General features: G+C 48.7%; 2 protein-coding genes across 7 annotated transcripts in view; one reads left to right on the top strand and one right to left on the bottom strand.

Annotated features, from left to right (window-relative positions):
- Positions 1-17,774, bottom strand: part of TMEM53 (transmembrane protein 53) — a 21,781-nt gene extending 4,007 nt beyond the window's left edge. Inside the window, exons 1-3 of one of the 4 annotated variants that reach the window (XM_073902719.1) lie at positions 17,498-17,626; positions 13,390-13,483; positions 2,159-2,280 (exon numbers count right to left, since the gene is read on the bottom strand). Coding sequence is in view for 1 of the 4 variants with exons in the window: in XM_025856507.2 (XP_025712292.1) it covers positions 2,159-2,280; positions 17,498-17,774 (399 nt within the window). In the remaining 3 variants the exon portion in view is untranslated. Of the gene's footprint in view, positions 1-2,158; positions 2,281-5,371; positions 5,522-13,389; positions 13,484-17,497 lie in introns of all 4 variants that reach the window. The other 3 variants (XM_025856508.2, XM_025856507.2, XM_073902721.1) reach the window with 3 other exon arrangements.
- Positions 17,701-17,888, top strand: part of ARMH1 (armadillo like helical domain containing 1) — a 51,451-nt gene continuing 51,263 nt past the window's right edge. For all 3 annotated transcript variants that reach the window (XM_025856503.2, XM_025856505.2, XM_025856504.2), the window contains exon 1: positions 17,701-17,886. The gene's annotated coding sequence lies outside the window, so the exon portion shown is untranslated. The remainder of the gene's footprint in view (positions 17,887-17,888) is intronic.

Genomic DNA, 17,888 nt, shown 5'->3' with positions numbered 1-17,888 from the left:
CTCTGTCAAATAAATAAATAAATAAAATCTTAAAAAAAAAAAAGACTCTCCCTCCTCTCCCTCTGACCCTCCTCCCCCCATACCCACGTACTCTCTCTCAAATAAAGAAAATCATAAAAAGCCTCTGCCATTACACTGTGTTCCCCTCTAACTCTATCCCACCCTCTCTCCACCTTCCTAGACAATCTTTTTGCCACCTGCCCTCTCCACCTCGTGCCCTCCCACTGCCTCCCCTGCACTGCTCTCACCAAGGTCACCCACGCTCTCCCAAATGGCCAAATCCCACGACGCCTCTTAGTGCCCATCCTACTTTCCTGCACTCCTAGATATATTCTCTGGTAGCCCCACATTGGGTGGAGATTACTTAAAAATAAAATCTTAAAAAAAAAATAAAAGAGCCTTAAGGAACAAAGTAACTATACGCAATGGGTCATCCTGGATTGGATCCTGGTTTGGGCAAATCAGCTATAAAGGACGTGTTGGAGACTGTGAGAGAATCTGAACAAGGACTGGGAACCCAAGGAGATGAAAACAGATTAAGCAAAGTGGAGATCATGATCTGAAAAAAAGCAGGATGCAAAACATATATTCAAAAGCTGGGACACCTGGGTGGCTCAGTCGTTAAGCGTCTGCCTTCGGCTCAGGTTCTGATCCCAGGGTCCTGGGATCGAGTCCCGCATCGGGCTCCCTGCTCAGCGGGAAGGTCTGCTTCTCCTTCTGCCTGCCGCTCCCCCTGCTTGTGCTCTCTGTCTCTCTCTCTCTCTCTCTCTGACAAATAAATAAAATCTTCATTAAAAAAAAAAGTATATTCAGTAGATCTCATTAGGTTAAGAAAAGCTACACACAGAGAAAAGCTGAAAGGATGGGCACGTACGAGTAAAGAGAGGTCATCTCTAGGTGGAGGTATGGTATTCTGACTTTCCTTTCAATCATCAAGTATCAGGAGTTTGGAGTTGGAACATTTTTTCCTCCACACCCATCCTGTCTCCACCCTCTCCTCTTCCCAGAGGACCCCTCCGCCAGCCCTGCCCACTCAACCCCGCTGCCTTCCCTGGAATCTAACCCCACACCCCTGCCTCAGTTCCCCTCAGGACCCCTCCCAGCCTCCTCTCTGGACACTTGCCCTTTCTTTCATTCTCTGTTCTGGCCACACTCACCTATTCCTATTCTTCTGCCTGCCCTCAGGGATCTCAGTCCCATGGAGAAGCCAGACAAAACAGGCCTGGCCCAGTGAGTGGAATTCAGAAGTGGCCGAAACTAGCTGCAGAGCTATCCGTAAAAGGCGACGCCAGAGGACCAGCCTTCTTGGTTGGGGTAAGGCCTCAAGCTCAGGACGACATTTTCCCCCCAACCCTTCTCCCATTCCAGGGCCACACACCGTTCAGGCCCAGTGCAGACGGAGGCCAGCGGAGGGAGGCTGCGGCGAGGGGCTGGGGGTGTTGGCTGGTCTTTCTCCCGGGAGACCTCCGCTCCTCCTCAGCCCAGGGCTTCCAGGTGGCAACCAGGGCTGCCTGTACTGGCATCTTCCTGCTGAGGAGGGCAGGGCCAGGCCAGAGGCCAAAGATGTGAAAGGGGCTTCTAAAATATAACCAGGCCCTCCTAAGGCTCTCTCCAGTTACCACAAGCTCCACATCCAACGCCTAAGAAGAAGCCAGAAAACCTCCAGCCTGAATCGCTTTTCCAAGAGGCCCTCCTACTATGGGAATGCGAAGGTGCCATGGTCAACCCTAAGACAGAAACTCACCTGGTCAGAAAAGGAGAACACCCTGGGAGTACTCACCATGCCCAGCACGCTCGGCCCAGGCTCTTGCTGCCCATCCGGGCAACAACAGCCTGGAGGTCTGGGCCGACTCCCCAGCTGGGAGCACATCAGGGCTGGGCTGCCCACCGTGGGGTTTGGGGAGGAAGGAAGGGGAAGCAGGTTGGGGGGCTGAAGGAGACAGACCCGGCCACAGAGCTGGCGGCAAAGGAGGGATAATCCTGCCAAAGTCCCCATGAGCCCAGCGTCTTCCTCACAGGCTGTTCTCAGAGCCGGGCCTGTCACACTGGAGGTCAGCGGTCGCTGGAGCCCAGCGATGAGAGCAGCCAAGGCCGAGTGCCCCCCAGAGCGGCCAGCTGCACCCCGGGCGCTGGGTGTCCACAAGCCTGCAGTACTCACCCTTTTGTGGTAGATGGCGCTGTACTTGGCAAGGTTCTTGTCGGTGCAGCCACCCCAGCCCAAGAGAATCACCAAAGGCTGTCGAGACCCCACCTCCTTCCCGCTGTGGTTGGCGCTGTTCTCTGGAACACAGACATGGTGGGACTGTCAGCACTGGAGCCGGCATGTGGGGTGAGGGTGACTGGCCAATGCAAAGCCAATCTAGTGGTAGGCAGGGAACCAACAGGTGCCAGACCTCGGCATATCCTGCCAACCCCTGTGCCTCAGGTTCCCACGGAGCTCCCTCCTCTATCCCGCCGCAGAAGTGGCATTTAGGCCTCTCAGGAGGCAATGCAGGGTCACTGCAAAAACCCACATGAGGGCACCTTTCTTTCGTAACTCAAAGACAGCCCAGGCGAGAAAAGTGAGAACTTTCTCCATGCAATTTCACCTTCTAATCCAGAGGTCAGCAAACTACAAGCCATGGGCCAAATCTGGCCCACGGTCTGGTTTTGTATGAACTGCACGCTAAAAAGAATAATGGTTTTTCTAAAAAAATCAAAAGAACTAATATTTTGTGACACATGAGAGTTCTATGAAATTTAAGTTTGACAGTCCACAATAAAGTTTTATTGGAACACAGCCACGCTCATTCATTTACTTATTGTATAGCTGCTTTCATGATAAAACAGCAGAGTTGACTCATGGCAACAGAGACGCTATGGTTTGCAAAGCCTAAATTACTTATGGCCCTTCAGAGAAAAAATTTGCCAGCCCTATTCTAATTTCACAAGCAGTTGGAGGAAGGAGATCTTAAAAGGAAAAATGGACAGTGCCAACAGGGAGGTAGAGCAGACTCTGAGGGACCACACCAAACCACCCACCCAGTCCTGCCAGAGAATAATCATCGCCAATATTTATTTCCTGAGACTTAATGCTCATAACAACACTATGAGGAATATTATTGCCGATGACGACACTGAGGCACAGAGTGGTTAAGACAGTGGCCTAAGGTCACACAGAAAGGGTACAGCTGGGAATTTGGCCCCTGCTCCCCATCCTAACTAAGCCACTTGAGACCTTCTGTGCCACCAGCACCATCCCCAACTAGAAGCATGTCTCCTGCAGCGATGTGCCAAGGCACAGGCCAGCTGCCTCCTCCATGGCTACTTTCTAAGAGGCTTCCCTGCAACCTTGTTGGTCAGACCTCATCTCATTTCCCCTGCCGAGTAAGGACCCACGCACTCAAGGGGACTTCGGTGCAGGGACTGTCCATTACTAGTTATCCACCCTCCCGCAAGGGCCAGGGTGTGCCCTACCAAGTATCAAGCCACTTGGCTCTATTCAGCTGCCACCTCGAGATTTATGGATGCCGGTGTTGACCGGGCAACAGTAAATTTCAAGGCTAGTTAAGAGGATGGTAAATATAAATCACTAACCTTTGGACAAAAGGAAGACAACAATTTCCTGTAGAAATTAATGTGATTGAAAAGTTCAATGTTCCTGCTCTCCAGCAGTGGTGACTCTGGCCTTCAGAGATTAACTGCCCGCCCCCAGGGGGATCCCAGGCTGTGCTGCAACTCAGCCTGCGCCTCAGTCCCAGCACACCCAGGCTCCCCTGATGCTGGCCTGGCCTCTGGTGAGGGAGATGGCCCTACAGACCTAACGCGGGCCACTCCAAATATTCACACCGCCTTTCCTGGCCTGGTGTCCCATCCCCTGCCCTTCTGGCGGAAAGGCATCTGGGCCACCCCGGGGCCCATGACCAACCCTGCTGGGGATGAGGACTGCCCATGAAGCTCGGGCCACAGCAGCCTCGGGGGGAACAATCAACAGCCACCCATTTGGACCTGCCTGTGAATCTCTTGAGATCCAGGAACTAGATTTCTGAGACCTGCCCCAGGGAGGCTCCCTTACCTCTGTGCAGCTGTCTGAGCATAGGCTCCCCTCCCCCAGCCTACAGCGGTCCCCTCCTGTGCCCACCAAGACACAGCAAAGGGCTTTGACATTTCTCTCAAACACAGAGAAGGCAGCCAAGGGACGCCACACCCCCTGGTGGCCTCCTGAAGTGAAGGCCAGCCCCCACCAGCAGTGATGGTGCATTCCCAATTGAGGAAGGTTCGAACAGCTTCTGCTGGGCCTCTGATCTGCCCCTGGTCTCAAAACTCCCTTCTGCTCCACCAGGTTTTACAGCACCCGTGGCTTCACCAACTCAGGTAGGAATGACTCTTCCCCAGAGAGGCATTTCCATGAAGAAGCTCTCAGAATGTGGATACCCTGAACACACTGCCCACTCCCAGAGCCCAACCTTTCGGAATCGCTCGTCGTCGGAGGGAACTGGCCCCTCCACTCCAGCCGAGGCTGCCCCCCCCCAACCCCGCCGAGCCCGCAGCTGCTCTTCCTGCCCGGGGGCATCTCCCATTCCCCCCAACACAATCTCCTCCTGGGGCCCCACTCTCTCTACCCATTCCTAACTTCAGCCTTCATCCTGACCTCCTCCCACCGGAGCCATGCTGCCCCTTCTGATTCTATATTTCAAGTGCTACAACCCAGAAAGTCCAAAGTGCTCTGGCAACGTGGCTGAGAGTGCTGGCGACTTGCTGCGCTGCCCTGGAGCCCCAGTAGGAACATGCCAGGAGGAAAGAGGCCATGAGTGGGGGACAGGAGGCTCTGGAGATGCTGGGGTTGGTTTCAGGCCCAGCAAGCAGTCCTGGGGGACTAGAAGCTGCGGTGAGGAGCAGGAGTGGTTGCAAGTGCTGCTGAGAGTAGCACTGGGGCGCGATCCTGCAGGGCCTTTCAAGCCATGCGTAGGAGTTGGAATTTTATTCCGTTGCAACAGAGAGAGCAAATGATGATCCTGGAATTGGGGAAGTGGCGGGATCCAATCTGTATTGATTAATGACTTGCACGAGGATTTAATGTCTGTCTCTCCCTTTAGCCAGCAGGCTCTGTGAAGGCAGGCACTGAGTGCAGCATGTTTATCACCCCCCGCCCCCACCCAGCACCCAGCCCCGTAGCTGGCCCATTCAGGCGCGCAGGAGAAACGTGCTGGAATGAACACGTGGCTGCAGAGTGAAAGATGGATCCAAGGAGAAAGAGCTAGCATTCTTCTTGCTCCCCATTGCCCTTTCCAGAGTAATAAAAGTAATTCTTATGGCTATCGTTATTTATTGCCACATCCACATCACGATTCCTCCATCCTCTTATAAAAGCCCCTGTCCTTTTTATGCTTACCCCACCGGCCACATCACCCTCGTTCCTCCTGTGGCTGACATCTCAGGGCCTCCGGCTGCTGCGCCTCAGGGGCAAGGCTCGGGCACTGGCTCCGTCTCTCATTTATGCTCCAAGACTTCCCATGACCCGGTGCCGGCAATCAAATCCACTCTGTAAGCCATCACAACCCTCTCTGAAGTCCACATCTCCTTCCAGCTCTTAATCCCCCTCTTTCCCAGAGCCAAGAAAACCAGTAATGGTAACAGGAAAAAGTATTATGTGGCAGGCACTGTTCTAAGCACTTTATGGATGAACTCATTTAATCTTTACAACACTCTCGTGAACAATGTACTATTACTATTCTCATTTTGCTGATGAACAACTAAGGCACAGAGATAATAGATAACTGGCTCAAGGTCACACAACTAATAAGCAGTGAAACTGGAATCCAAACCCAAGAGGTCTAGAGACCAGCTTGTAAAAACTGCCCCAGCTGGCACCCTGGGTAACAAAACCCAAGCCCCCAGGCTGAACCAAATCTCTACCACCTCAGCTCCAAACGTGTACACGTAGCTGCCTTTGTCCATCAACAGATCCAATTCTGACATCTTTCGCCTCCTCCTCAGGGACCGGCCCCCCCAGCCAGGGCCCCATCGTATGCTGCCTCACTGGGTCCTGCAACCATTCCCGGAGTTCGTTACTATTGTTCCCATTTTACAGATGAGAAAACTAAAACACAAAGAGAGTAAGTTCCTCTCCCCAAGACCATGCAGTCAGGAAGTGGCAGAGCCAGCATCCATCTCTCTGGACCAGCATGCCACCCTGCCCTCACCTCCAGGACCTCACGCGCACTCCCTAGTGGGGAGCCACCTGGCCAGTGTGCTGATGCTTCATGTTTATGGCTTGGCTAATGCCCACTCCACCGCCTGAGTCCACTCACTGTTCACTTCCAGGAAGCCTCCCCTGAGGGCTCCTGCAACCCCTTCTCATCCCCCACTCCCAATCGCCAGACTGGGTTAGATGCCCCTCGGCTGTACCGCCACGGCGCCCACCATCACCATGTCTGAGCTTCCCATACTGCCGGGCAGTGTCCATTAGGAACAGGGAGGAGGCTGCTGTAACATGCAAGGCAAGAGAAGGCACAGGCCTGAACCCCAACAGTGGAAGACAGGTAGGAAGGGGGAGGGAAAGGGCAGGGACAAGAGTAATTTTGGAACATGGATTAAAGGTCTCAAAAACATGCCATCTTTGACACAGCAATTTCACTCGAAGAAAAAAAAATGTTTAAGATTTATTTATTTATTTGACAGAGAGAGACACAGCAAGAGAGGGAACACAAGCAGGGGGAGTGGGAGAGGGAGAAGCAGGCTTCCCGCTGAGCACAGAGCCCGATGTGGGACTCGATCCCAGGACCCTGGGATCACGACCTGAGCCGAAGGCAGACGCTTAACGACTGAGCCACCCAGGCGCTCCGGAAAAAAAAATGTTTAATCATATGGAAATATTTGATAACACATGAAGCAAACTAGAGACATACGTGTAAGAGCTAAAACCATAAAACCCTTAGAAAGAAAACACAGGAGTAAATCTTTGTGGCCTGGCATTAGGCAATGGTTTCTTGGACATGACCAAAAGTGCAAGGAATTAAAAAAAAAAAAAAAAGATAAATTGGGATTTCATCAAAATTAAAAACATTTGTACTTCAGAGGACACCATCAAAAAAGTGAAAATAGGGGTGCCTGGGTGGCTCAGGCGTTAAGCGTCTGCCTTCAGGTCAGGTCATGATCCCGGTGTCCTGGGATCGAGCCCCACATCGGGCTCCCTGCTCAGCGGGAAGCCTGCTTCTCCCTCTCCCACTCCCCCTGCTTGTGTTCCCTCTCTTGCTGTGTCTCTGTAAAATAAATTAATAAAATCTTAAAAAAAAAAGCAACAAAATATTTTTTTAAAAAGTGAAAACAACAACCCCCACAATGGGAGGAAATATTTGTAAATCATATATCTGATAGGGGGCTTGTATCTGGCATATACTAAAAAACCTCTTACAATTCAACAATAAAAAGACAAACAACCCGATTAAGATGGGCAAAGGATCTGAATACACATTTCTCCAAAGAAGACAGACGAATGACCAATAAGCACATGAAAAGATGCTCAACATCATAGTCATTAGGGAAATGAAAATAAAAACCACAATGAGATCCCACGTTATACCCACTAGGATGGCTATAATCAAAAAGTCAGATAGTAACAAGTGTTGATGAGGATGTGGAGAAATTAGACCTTCGTACACTACCAGTAAGAACGCAAAAAGGTGCAGCCAGTTTGGAAACCGGTTTGGCAGTTCCTAAAAAAACACTAAACAGCAAGTTACCACAGGACCCAGCACTTCTACTCCTACGTCATCACACACCTAAGAGAAGTGAAAGCATGTGTCCACACAAAAACCTGTACACAAATCTTCATAGCCACAAATATTCACAAGAGCCACCACGTAGAAACAATCCAAATGCCTATCAATAATGTGGTATATCCCATACAACGAAATACCATTTGGTCATAAAAAAGCAGTGAAGTACTGACACAGGCTACAACACGGAGTAACCTTGAAGATCTCTGCTGAGTAAAAGAAGACAGCCACAAAAAACTACATATTGCATGATTCCATTTATAGGAAACGTGCAGAATAGGTAAATCCATAAAGAAGCAGAGTAGCGGTTCCCAGGAGCCAAAGGGAGGGGGGAATGGGGAGTGACTACTAATGGGTATAGGGTTTCTTCGGAGGTGATGGAAATGTTCTGGAGTTAGTGGTGATGGTTGCACCATTCTGCGAATATACTAAAAAACAACGAATTGTACAGCTTTAAAAGGGTGAGTTTTGTGGTATGTGAATTATATCTCAATAATGCTATTATTTTTAAAAATTAATAATAATAGGGTTGCCTGGCTTGCTCAGTCTGTAGAGCATGTGATTCTTGACCTTGATGTTGTAAGTTCAAGTCCCATGGTGGGTACAGAGATTACTTTAAAATCTTTTAAAAAATTAGTAGTAATACATTAAGTGAAAAAGCATGTTGAAAAGCAGCATATACAATGGAATATGTACATATATTTATAGGTGCATATATATTTATGTATATACACATACACACACATATTTACGCATAGAAAAAACACATCCAATATTAATAGCAATTATTTCTGGGACTAAAAGCAATTGCTTTTTTGTTATTTTTTTTACCCATTTTCTAAAATCAACATGTATCACTTTTGCAAGGAGAGTTAAAATGTTATTTTAGCCCCTTGGTAAGGCAGAAGTATTCTTCTCAACCCTCGTGATTCTTGAGCACCCACAAAACAATTTAATTTCACAGGCTCCCTGTCCTCTAGAATTTCTCAACAAAATAATACTGACACCAATAACAGAAGAATTACAGACACATATATTGTACAACAGTTCCAGTCATAAAACTAAAGCATAAATTAGATTATGTATATCCCAGGGGCATGTGAAGAAGACAAAGGGAAGGCTGACGAGGCATAAGGGTCTATGGCACAATATGTGCTTTTTATCTGTAAGCCAGAATCAAAATGCAAAGAATCTGTTTTCTTTTTAAAATGCAAAGAATAAAAGGATCCTCAGTTTCTTCTACTCCCCAGAAAAACTTTCTAGACTCTCACATATCTAGTTCCGGTATTTTTTCTTTTTTTTAAGTAAACTCTACCCCCAACATGGGCTCAAACTCACGACCCCAAGTTCAAGAATCACACGCTCTACCAACTGAGCCAGCCAGGGGCTCCACAGTTCCCATATTTACATATTTAAATTACTTTATTTAAAAATTTCCTTTTTTTTTTAACTTTTTGAAATAAGAGCCTAGGAAAGTAGCACAGTATCTTAAGAGTACATACTTTATAAAACCATATCTGAATTCAAGACAGGGAGACAAACCAAAACAGACTCTTAAGGACAGAGAACAAACTGATGCTGGGGGCCCGGCGGGGGGGTGGGGGGGATGGGTGAAACAGGTGATGGGGATTGAGGAGTGCACCAGTCATGATGATGAGCACTGGGTGCTGTATGGAAGTGTTACATTATATTGTATACCTGAAATTAATGTTACACTGTATGTTAACTAACTGGAATTAAAATAAAAACTTGGGGCGCCTGGGTGGCTCAGTTGGTTAAGCAGCTGCCTTTGGCTCAGGTCATGATCCCGGAGTCCTGGAATCGAGTCCCGCATCCGGCTCCCTGCTCAGCAGGGAGTCTGCTTCTCCCTCTGACCCTCCCCCCTCTCATGTGCTCTCTCTCTCTCATTATTGCTCTCTCAAATGAATAAATAAATTATTTTTAAAAAATAAATTAAAAAAATCTTTACAAAAATAAAAATAAAACAAATCCTTATCTGAGTCCAAATCTCTGGCTCACCATGAGTAACTACGAAATAGACCTTGCACAAGCTCCCTAAACTTCAATTTCCTTATCTGTAAAATGGGGCTATTAATATATAGATTAAATAAGATAATGTCTGTCGAGGGCTTAGCATGGTACCTGGCACAAATAAAGAGTTCAATGAACCCAAGATACTATTTCTTCACGAGCAGCACATGTGTCCTGTAGAAAAGGAGAAAATGAATGTCTAATAAAATTGGAATCCCACTGTCTTGTAATCTGCTTTCTTCCATTTAGCAACATATTGTGAACCTCCCTCCCTGTCAGCTTATATATTTCTACATCACTCTTTTTAGTGGCTACGGAGCGACTGTAGAATATTTCATAATTTGTGGTGACCAATCTCCCATTATTGGACATGATATTTCCAATTTTTGCTATTATAAAAGGACTCTATTGGACACCTCTTTCTTTGTGTGTGTCCTTAATTGTGTCCTAGAAATGGAACCGTATTCAAGCAACACTTCCTAATGGCAACAGGAATCTGCATGTACTAGCTGAGGAGTGGAACTCTGGAGTTGAAATCTGGGATAACTTGGGGGAAGATACCTCAGCTCCCTGGAGTTTCTGTTCCTCGTATGTAAAATGGAGTAAGACCTCTCCCTCCTTCACAAGGCGGTTGCCATTAATAATAGATGCTCCTGGCAGGACATGTTCAACAGAAGAAGAGCAAGAGAAGCCCTGGTGAGCTCAGAGAAAGGAGACCTGTATAGGGTCCACCAGGTCTGGATCTCAAATCTAGAGCCTAGCACAGCACCTGGTATAGAGCAGACATATCAGAAAGGGGTTTTATTAATGTGTGAAAGAGACTGTGATTCCAAAAAATATAGGCATACCTTGGAGATACTGTGGGCTTGTTCCCAGACAACCCCAAAAAAGTGAATATCATAATAAAGTGAGTCAAATAAATTTTTTGGTTTCCCAGTGCATACATATGTTTTCACTATACTGTAGTCAATTAAGTATGTGCTAGCATTGTCTAAAAAAACAATGTACATACCTTAACTTAAAAACACTTTATTGCTGGGGCTCCTGGCTGGCTCATTCAGTAGAGCATGTGACCCTTGATCTCGGGGTTGTGGGTTCAAGCCCCACATTGGGTGTGGTTTACTTAAAAAAATTAAAAAATAAAATCTTTTTAAAAATACATTATTGCTGGGTGCCTGGGTGGCTCAGTTGGTTAAGCAACTGCCTTCGGCTCAGGTCATGATCCTGGAGTCCCGGGATCGAGTCCCACATTGGGCTCCCTGCTCAGCGGGGAGTCTGCTTCTCCCTCTGACCCTCTTCCCTCTCATGCTATCTCTCATTGTCTCTCTCTCCCAAATAAATAAATAAAATCTTAAAAAAAAATACATTATTGCTTGGGACACCTGGGTGGCTCAGTCGGTTAAGCATCTGCCTTCAGCTCAGGTCATGACCCCAGGGTCCTGGGATCGAGTCCCGCATCGGCTCCTTCCTCGGCAGGGAGCCTGCTTCTCCCTCTCCCTCTGCCCGCCGCTCCCCCTGCTTGTGCTCTCTATCTCTCCCTCTGACAAATAAATAAATAAAATCTTTAAAGAAAATACATTATTGCTAAAAAATGCTAACCATCATCTGAGCTTTCAGCAAGTCATAATCTTTGTGTTGGTGGAGGGTCTGGCCTCGATGTTGACGGCCACTGCCTGATCATGGTGGTGGATGCTGAAGGCTGGGGTGGCTGTGGTGATTTCTTAAAATAAGAAAAGAAAGTTTGCCACACTGACTGACTCTTCCTTTCAGAAATGATTTCCCTGTAGCATGTGATGCAGTTTGACAGCATTTTACCCACAGCAGAACTTGTTTCCAAATTGGGAGTCAATCCTCTCAAACCCTGCAGCTGCTTTAGCAACTAAGTTTATAGAATATCCTAAAATCCTCTGTTGTTATTTCCAATCTTCACAGCATCTTCACTGGGAGTAAATTCCATCTCAAGGAACCACTTTCTTTGTTCATCCGTAAGATGTAACTCCTCATCTGTTCAGGTTTTATCATGAGATGGCAGCAATTCAGCCCCATCTTCAGGCTCCAATTCTAATTCTGGTTCTCTTGCTCTTTCTTGCAGCTACCACCTCCACTAAAGTGTTGAACCCCTCAAAGTCACCCACGAGGGTTGGAATCAACTTCTTCCAAAGTCCTGTTAATGTTGCTATTTTGACCTCTTCCCATGAATCACAAATATTCTTAATGGCACCTAGAATAGAGATTCCTTTCCAGAAGGTTTTCAATTTACTTTGCCTAGGTCCATCAGAGGAATCACTCTGTGGCAGTTATAGCCTTAAGAAATGTATTTCTTAAATTACAGGACTTGAAAGTTGAAATCATTCCTTGATCTATGGGCTGCAGAATAGATGTTGTATTAGCAGGCATGAAAACAACATTAATCTCATCATACATCTCCATCAGAGCCCTTGGGTGACCAGGTACATTGTCAATGAGCAGAAATATTTTGAAAAGAATCTTTTTTTCTGAGCAGAAGGTCTCAACAGTGGGCTTAAACTATTCAGTAAACCATGGTGTAAAAGATGTGCTGTCATCCGGGCTTTGCTGTTCAATTTATAAAGCATAGGCAGAGTAGATTTATCATAATTCTTAAGGGTCCTAGAATTTTCAGAATGGTAAATGAGCACTGCCTTCAACTTAGAGTCACCAGCTGCCTTAGCTTCTAGCAATAGAGTCAGCCTGTCCTTAGAAGATTTGAGGCTAGGCATTGACTTCTCCTCTCTAGCTATGAAAGTCCTAAATCACATCTTCTTCCAATATAAGACTGTCTCATCTACATTGAAAATCTGTTGTTTAGTGTAGCCACGTTCATGGATTATTTTAGCCAATTCTTCTGGATAACTTTGCGGTGGTTTCTACACCATAACTTGCTGCTTCACCTTATGCTTTTACGCTATGGAGACGGCTTCTTTCCTCTAACCTCATGAACCCACCTCTGCCAGCTTCCAGCTTTTCTTCTGCAGCTTCCTCCCCTCTCTTGGCCTTCAAAGAATTGAAAAGAGTGAGGGCCTTGCTCTGGATTAGGCTTTGGCTTAAGGGAATGTTTGGTCTTCTACCCAGACCACTCAAACTTTCTCCATATCAGCAGTAAAGTTGTCTTTTTATCATTCATATGTTCACTGGAGTAGCACTTTTGATTTCCTTCAAGAACATTGCCTTTGCCTTCGCAACTTGGCTGTCTGGTACATGAGGACTAATGTTCGGCCTCTCTCAGCTTTCCACAATCCTTCCTTAATAAGCTTAATCATTTCTAGCTTTTGATTTAAAGTGAGAGACTTGTGATTCTTCCTTTCACTTGAACACTTAGAAGCCACTGTAGGGTTACTAACTGGCCTGATATCAATACTGTGTCTCAGGGAATAGGGAAGCCCAAGGGGAGGCAGAGAGAAGATGGAATGGTCAGTGGAGCAGTGAGAACACACACAACAATCATCAATTAAGTTCACTGTCAGATAGGTGGGGCTCGTGGCACCCCAAAACAATGAAAATAGTAACATCAAAGATCACTGATCACAGATCACCATAAAAAATATAATCCTAATGGAAAAGTTTGAAATATTGTGAGAATTACCAAAATATGACACAGAGACACGAAGTGAGCAAATGCTGTTGGAAAAATGGCACCTATAGACTTGCTTGATGCAAGGTTGCCACAAACCTTCAATCTGTAAAAAAAAAAAAAAAAAGCACATCTGCGAAGTGCAGTAAAGCAAAGCACAATAAAACAAGGTATGCCTGTAAATTAAACTCCTCTATTTAAAAAGAAAAAAAAAACAGGGGGCCCCACAGGCAAGGGGAGTTTGAAGTCCCAACTCACTCTTCACCTGGGCTTCTAAGGCCTCTCTGGTGTGACAGCTCTGTGGGACCACCTCAGTCCCCCCACCTCCAGTGCCCTTCTGCACTTTCTTTGCTCACCATCTACCCATCAGCCCTGTGAAGCTCTAGGTCCAGCTTGGGCCACTCTTCTCCAAGAAGCCCACCACAACCACTGGGGCCCACCACGGTGTTCAAAACCACTCCAGGGGCGCCTGGGTGGCTCAATTGGTTAAGCGACTGCCTTTGGCTCAGGTCATGATCCTGGAGTCCTGGGATCGAGTCCCGCATCGGGCTCCCTGCTCGGCGCGGAGTCTGCTTCTCCCTCTGACCCTCCCCCCTCTCATGCTCTCTCTCTCTTTCTCTCTCTCAAATAAATAAATAAAATCTTAAAAAAAAAAAACCACTCCAAACTATTTCCCAGGTGCCAGTGAAAGCTTCCTGAAGATTAAGTGGCCTTTTTTTCTTTCCCCACCTTTTTTTTTTTTTTTTTTTTTTGGCGAATGCTTAGGAGAAGAGCAGGTTCACAATAAAACATGGGCTCACAATAAACCCGTCACTTCCCCTCTCTGTGACCTCCAAAGGCCTTCCTTGTACTCTAAGAGGAAGCCCCTTATCCAGACCCTGTGAATCAATTATTTCTGAAAATATTTACTGAACATGAGAGCAATACAGTGCTGTTAAGAAGGCCTCCTAGCCTGCCAGCAAGCCAAAGCGGGGCCCTGGGGCAGGACTTGGCTGACCATTCTCTGGATGGGAGAAGGGGTAGCGTAGCCTCAGCCTGGGATGTCAGGGCATCTCTGGCTCGGGCCCACAGACCTGCCAAGTGACTCCATTCAGCTCATTTGGCACCTCCTCCTTGGCAGGCCCTAGCAACAGTGAGCAAAACCATCAAAAGCACTACAACAGGGATCCCTGCTATGGGAGTCAGGAGAACAGAACCTTCCCCAAGGAAATGAGGTGGGAGCAGAGTATTAGGAGGGGAAGGGGATCACTGGTCAGAGAAGGAAGCAGGGAGATTCCAGGTCAAGGGATCGGCTTCAGCGAAGGCGCAGGCTGACTATTCTCCCAGCATGGGCAGTCACAGATACTGGCTGGTGGGATTCCCAGCAGAAGGATCCTAGGCTGCCCAGCCCGGGCTCTCAACGACCCCAGACCCGCAGCTTCCTTCTAGGTAACTGGGTAACTGATATGCCAGCAGCAGCTGCTTGCCTGTCAACTCACAGCAGGTGCTGGGCACTGCAGTTTTGATGTTCAAATATGGGGGAAAGAAATTCCAGAAACCAAACATGATTGTCCTACATACTTCTCCACCATTAAACAGCAAATGCAAAAGAAAGACAATCTCCAGGATCCCCACAGGCTATCCCCACGTGAAGCCATGTCAGCCTGGAGGGAGCTCTCTGCAGATGGGAAACAGATTCAAGGGATCACGGTGCTGTTATCTCCCACTGAGGGATGCTACAACCTCCAGCTCAGCTCTGGGGCATGCGCTTTGAGAGGGAAAGGCATGATGAACTAAAGCCAATCCAGAGAAGCAATCAGATGGAGGAGGTTCTTAGAACCACATCAGAGGAAGGACAGCTGATGGACGGCCCTAGAGGTATTTCTCTTGGAGAACAGAGATGTGTGGAAGGCAGGAGCCGACCTCTTGAAGAGAGAGGAAGACAGATTATCTTGCTGTGTTGCACCCACCCACCCCGACCCTCTAGTCCTGCAGTTACCACATCATTGTGAAACCACCTGCTTATAAATCCTCACCCGTCCTGAAAACCACAGCTCCCTGAATGAAACCTGTGCGTGAGTCACTTCTGAGGCACCAGCAACTAACTGGCGGCCAGGACACAGCAAATGCTGAACTGAAAACAGAAACCACAGGAAGGCCTATTGTGGCTCAAGAAAAGGAAGTGCTTTCTAACAATCCCAGTTACCTACAGCAGGCCAGGATGTTTGGGAGGAAGCATACTGTCAGAGAAAGGTCTGGAAGCAACAGAATACCCTCATGCTGGTAGGACTAAATGGCCCCCTGAGGTTTCTTCCAATTCTAGGACCCCGCCTCCTGAAGCAGTGAGGGGAGCCACAGGCAGAGGAGATGCACCGACACGCCAGGCACACACATCCAGTCCCTGTCTTGTAAACCCTCACAATCCCGTGAAGTAGGCACTATTATAATTCCCATTTTACAGTGGAGGAATCCGAGGCTCAAGAAGGTTCAGTAACTTGCCAACGCCATAAAACCAGTAGGAGGTAGAAGTGAATGGCAAACCAAAACCACCAGGCTGCCCACCTGGGCTGAGAGAGAACATCTGCCCTCCTATCCACACGGTGGGCAGCTCCAGCCCTTTGCAGCTGGTGGCTCTCCATGGGCAATAATATTAACTGGCTTCATCTCCCCCTGAGGCCAAAACTTTTCAAAAGCATTTTTACATCCATAAGCCCAAGAGCCCACTGCCACCATACCCAGCTCTAAGGCAAAAGAATTGGTCTAGGGCCATCTGTCCTGTGGGAGCCTAGGGGCTGCCCTCTCCTCCTAGACCCCAACCAATAACACAAGATGCAATGGGAAGGGGTTGGGGAGGCTCTCCTGAAGGAGGCAACATCTGAGCTAAGCCTTCAATGACGAACCGGACAAGGACAAGTGAGGGGGCAGTGTGGGGCAGCAGAGGGGAAAGGGCATTCCAGACAGAGGAAACAGCAGGAGCAAAGGCGGAGAAGCAAGAAGTGTGTGGAGAATCACAAGCAGTTTGGGTTGCCAGAACATAAAACGCAAATTGAACAGTGGAAGGACACAACGATCAAAGAGATAAGCAAGGGCTGCTAAACTGCGAAGGACTTTGAATGCCACGTTAGGGAACCTGAACTTGATTTAGCCTGAGGGCAATAAGGAGCCACGGAAGGGTTTTAGGCAGACCGGTGATAAGAGTAAACCTCTCTATTAAGGAAGATCACTGTGGTAGCCATACCAGAGGCTGAGCTGCTGGCAGTGAGACTGGAGGGCGGAAAGGCCAAGTGAACTACAGCAGGGAGAGACATGCTGGGCTCAGTACCTTAAGCCTCCTCTATGATAATTCCCTGTCGGGGCCAAACTTTCCATTCTCTGGGCCCCCAATCCAACTCTCCTTGCAGGCCTGCTCTACAGGCTACTCATTTTGTGGAGTCTCCCACACGACTGTCTTTAATGATACGACCCTAGAGAGGAGTAATGCTAATCATTATATTTACTCCATGCCAGGCACTGCTGGGTCAGGCACTATGCTGGGTCCTTTACACAAATTACCTCAGTTGTGCAACCAACAGCCCTGGAAGGGAGGTTACTATCGGTAGCCTCGTTTTGCAAAGGATCTGAACCGACTTCTACCTGGCGGCAGACACCGCTCGGTTCACCCCTGCCAAGGAGAGTGGGAGGGATGAGTCCCGTGTCCCGGGCTTCTACAAGGACCGCCGCGAAAACAGTGGGTGGAAAATAATGGTGGGTCCCCTAGCCACAACCGCCGAAGAGAGGCTGGAAGTGGGAAGCCTGAGCCCAAAGGAATCAGGACAGCCCCTGCCCTCGGAAGCCTTCAGCTGCGAGGAGAGAAACGAGGGCACGGACCTGACAGCTCCAACTGAAAAGGCAGAAAAAGCCCCCAACGGAGCCGAGGCCGCAGCGAAGGGGCGGGGCTCGGACGCGGAGACCACTCCGGGGGCGGGGCTTGCACGGGGGTGGGGCTCTGTGGGCCCGACCAAGTCTAGGACCTGCGGGACCCCGTGAGGGGGCGGGTCGCGAGAGGGCGGGGCTCCGAGAGGGGCGGAGCCACAGCTGTGCTTGCGACCCACAGACTCGTTAGGTTACCTCCCCACGACTGGACCCGACCGTCCTTCCATACCCTGGCTCCAGCAGGGCGGATCCGGGATCTCGATGGTGTAGTCCAGCTCAGCCGAAGCCATGGTGAAGGCGCCAGCCCTCAGCACGGGCCTCCGCCGGAACTCCCGCTCGCGCGCCCGCGCCTCACCCAGGAGCTTCCCGGGCGCCGCCCAATCACCACCCACCTCTCCCGTCGCTGCCCAATCCCTGAGCGGCGCTCTGTGACCTCCCGTCCTAGCAACCGCCGAGTCTCTCTCGGAGCCTCTCGCGGCACCCCACGGCTCGGCCCTAGCAACCATGCCCCGCCCCGTTCTAGCCCTGCTCCGCAGGCACTGGCTGACTCGCGTGATCTGGGTCAGGTATTGGTCAACCAGGACGCCGGTCGGGAAGAGTCCCCACCCTCCCGTGTAGGT

This window comes from Callorhinus ursinus, unplaced genomic scaffold, assembly GCF_003265705.2.
Source record: "Callorhinus ursinus isolate GAN/ISIS: 27379988/994484 unplaced genomic scaffold, GSC_fseal_2.0 scaffold18, whole genome shotgun sequence".
In the NCBI taxonomy this organism is placed as follows: domain Eukaryota; kingdom Metazoa; phylum Chordata; class Mammalia; order Carnivora; family Otariidae; genus Callorhinus; species Callorhinus ursinus.
The sequence above is the reverse complement of the archived record's forward strand: the minus strand, read 5'-3'. Positions and strand labels throughout refer to the sequence as shown.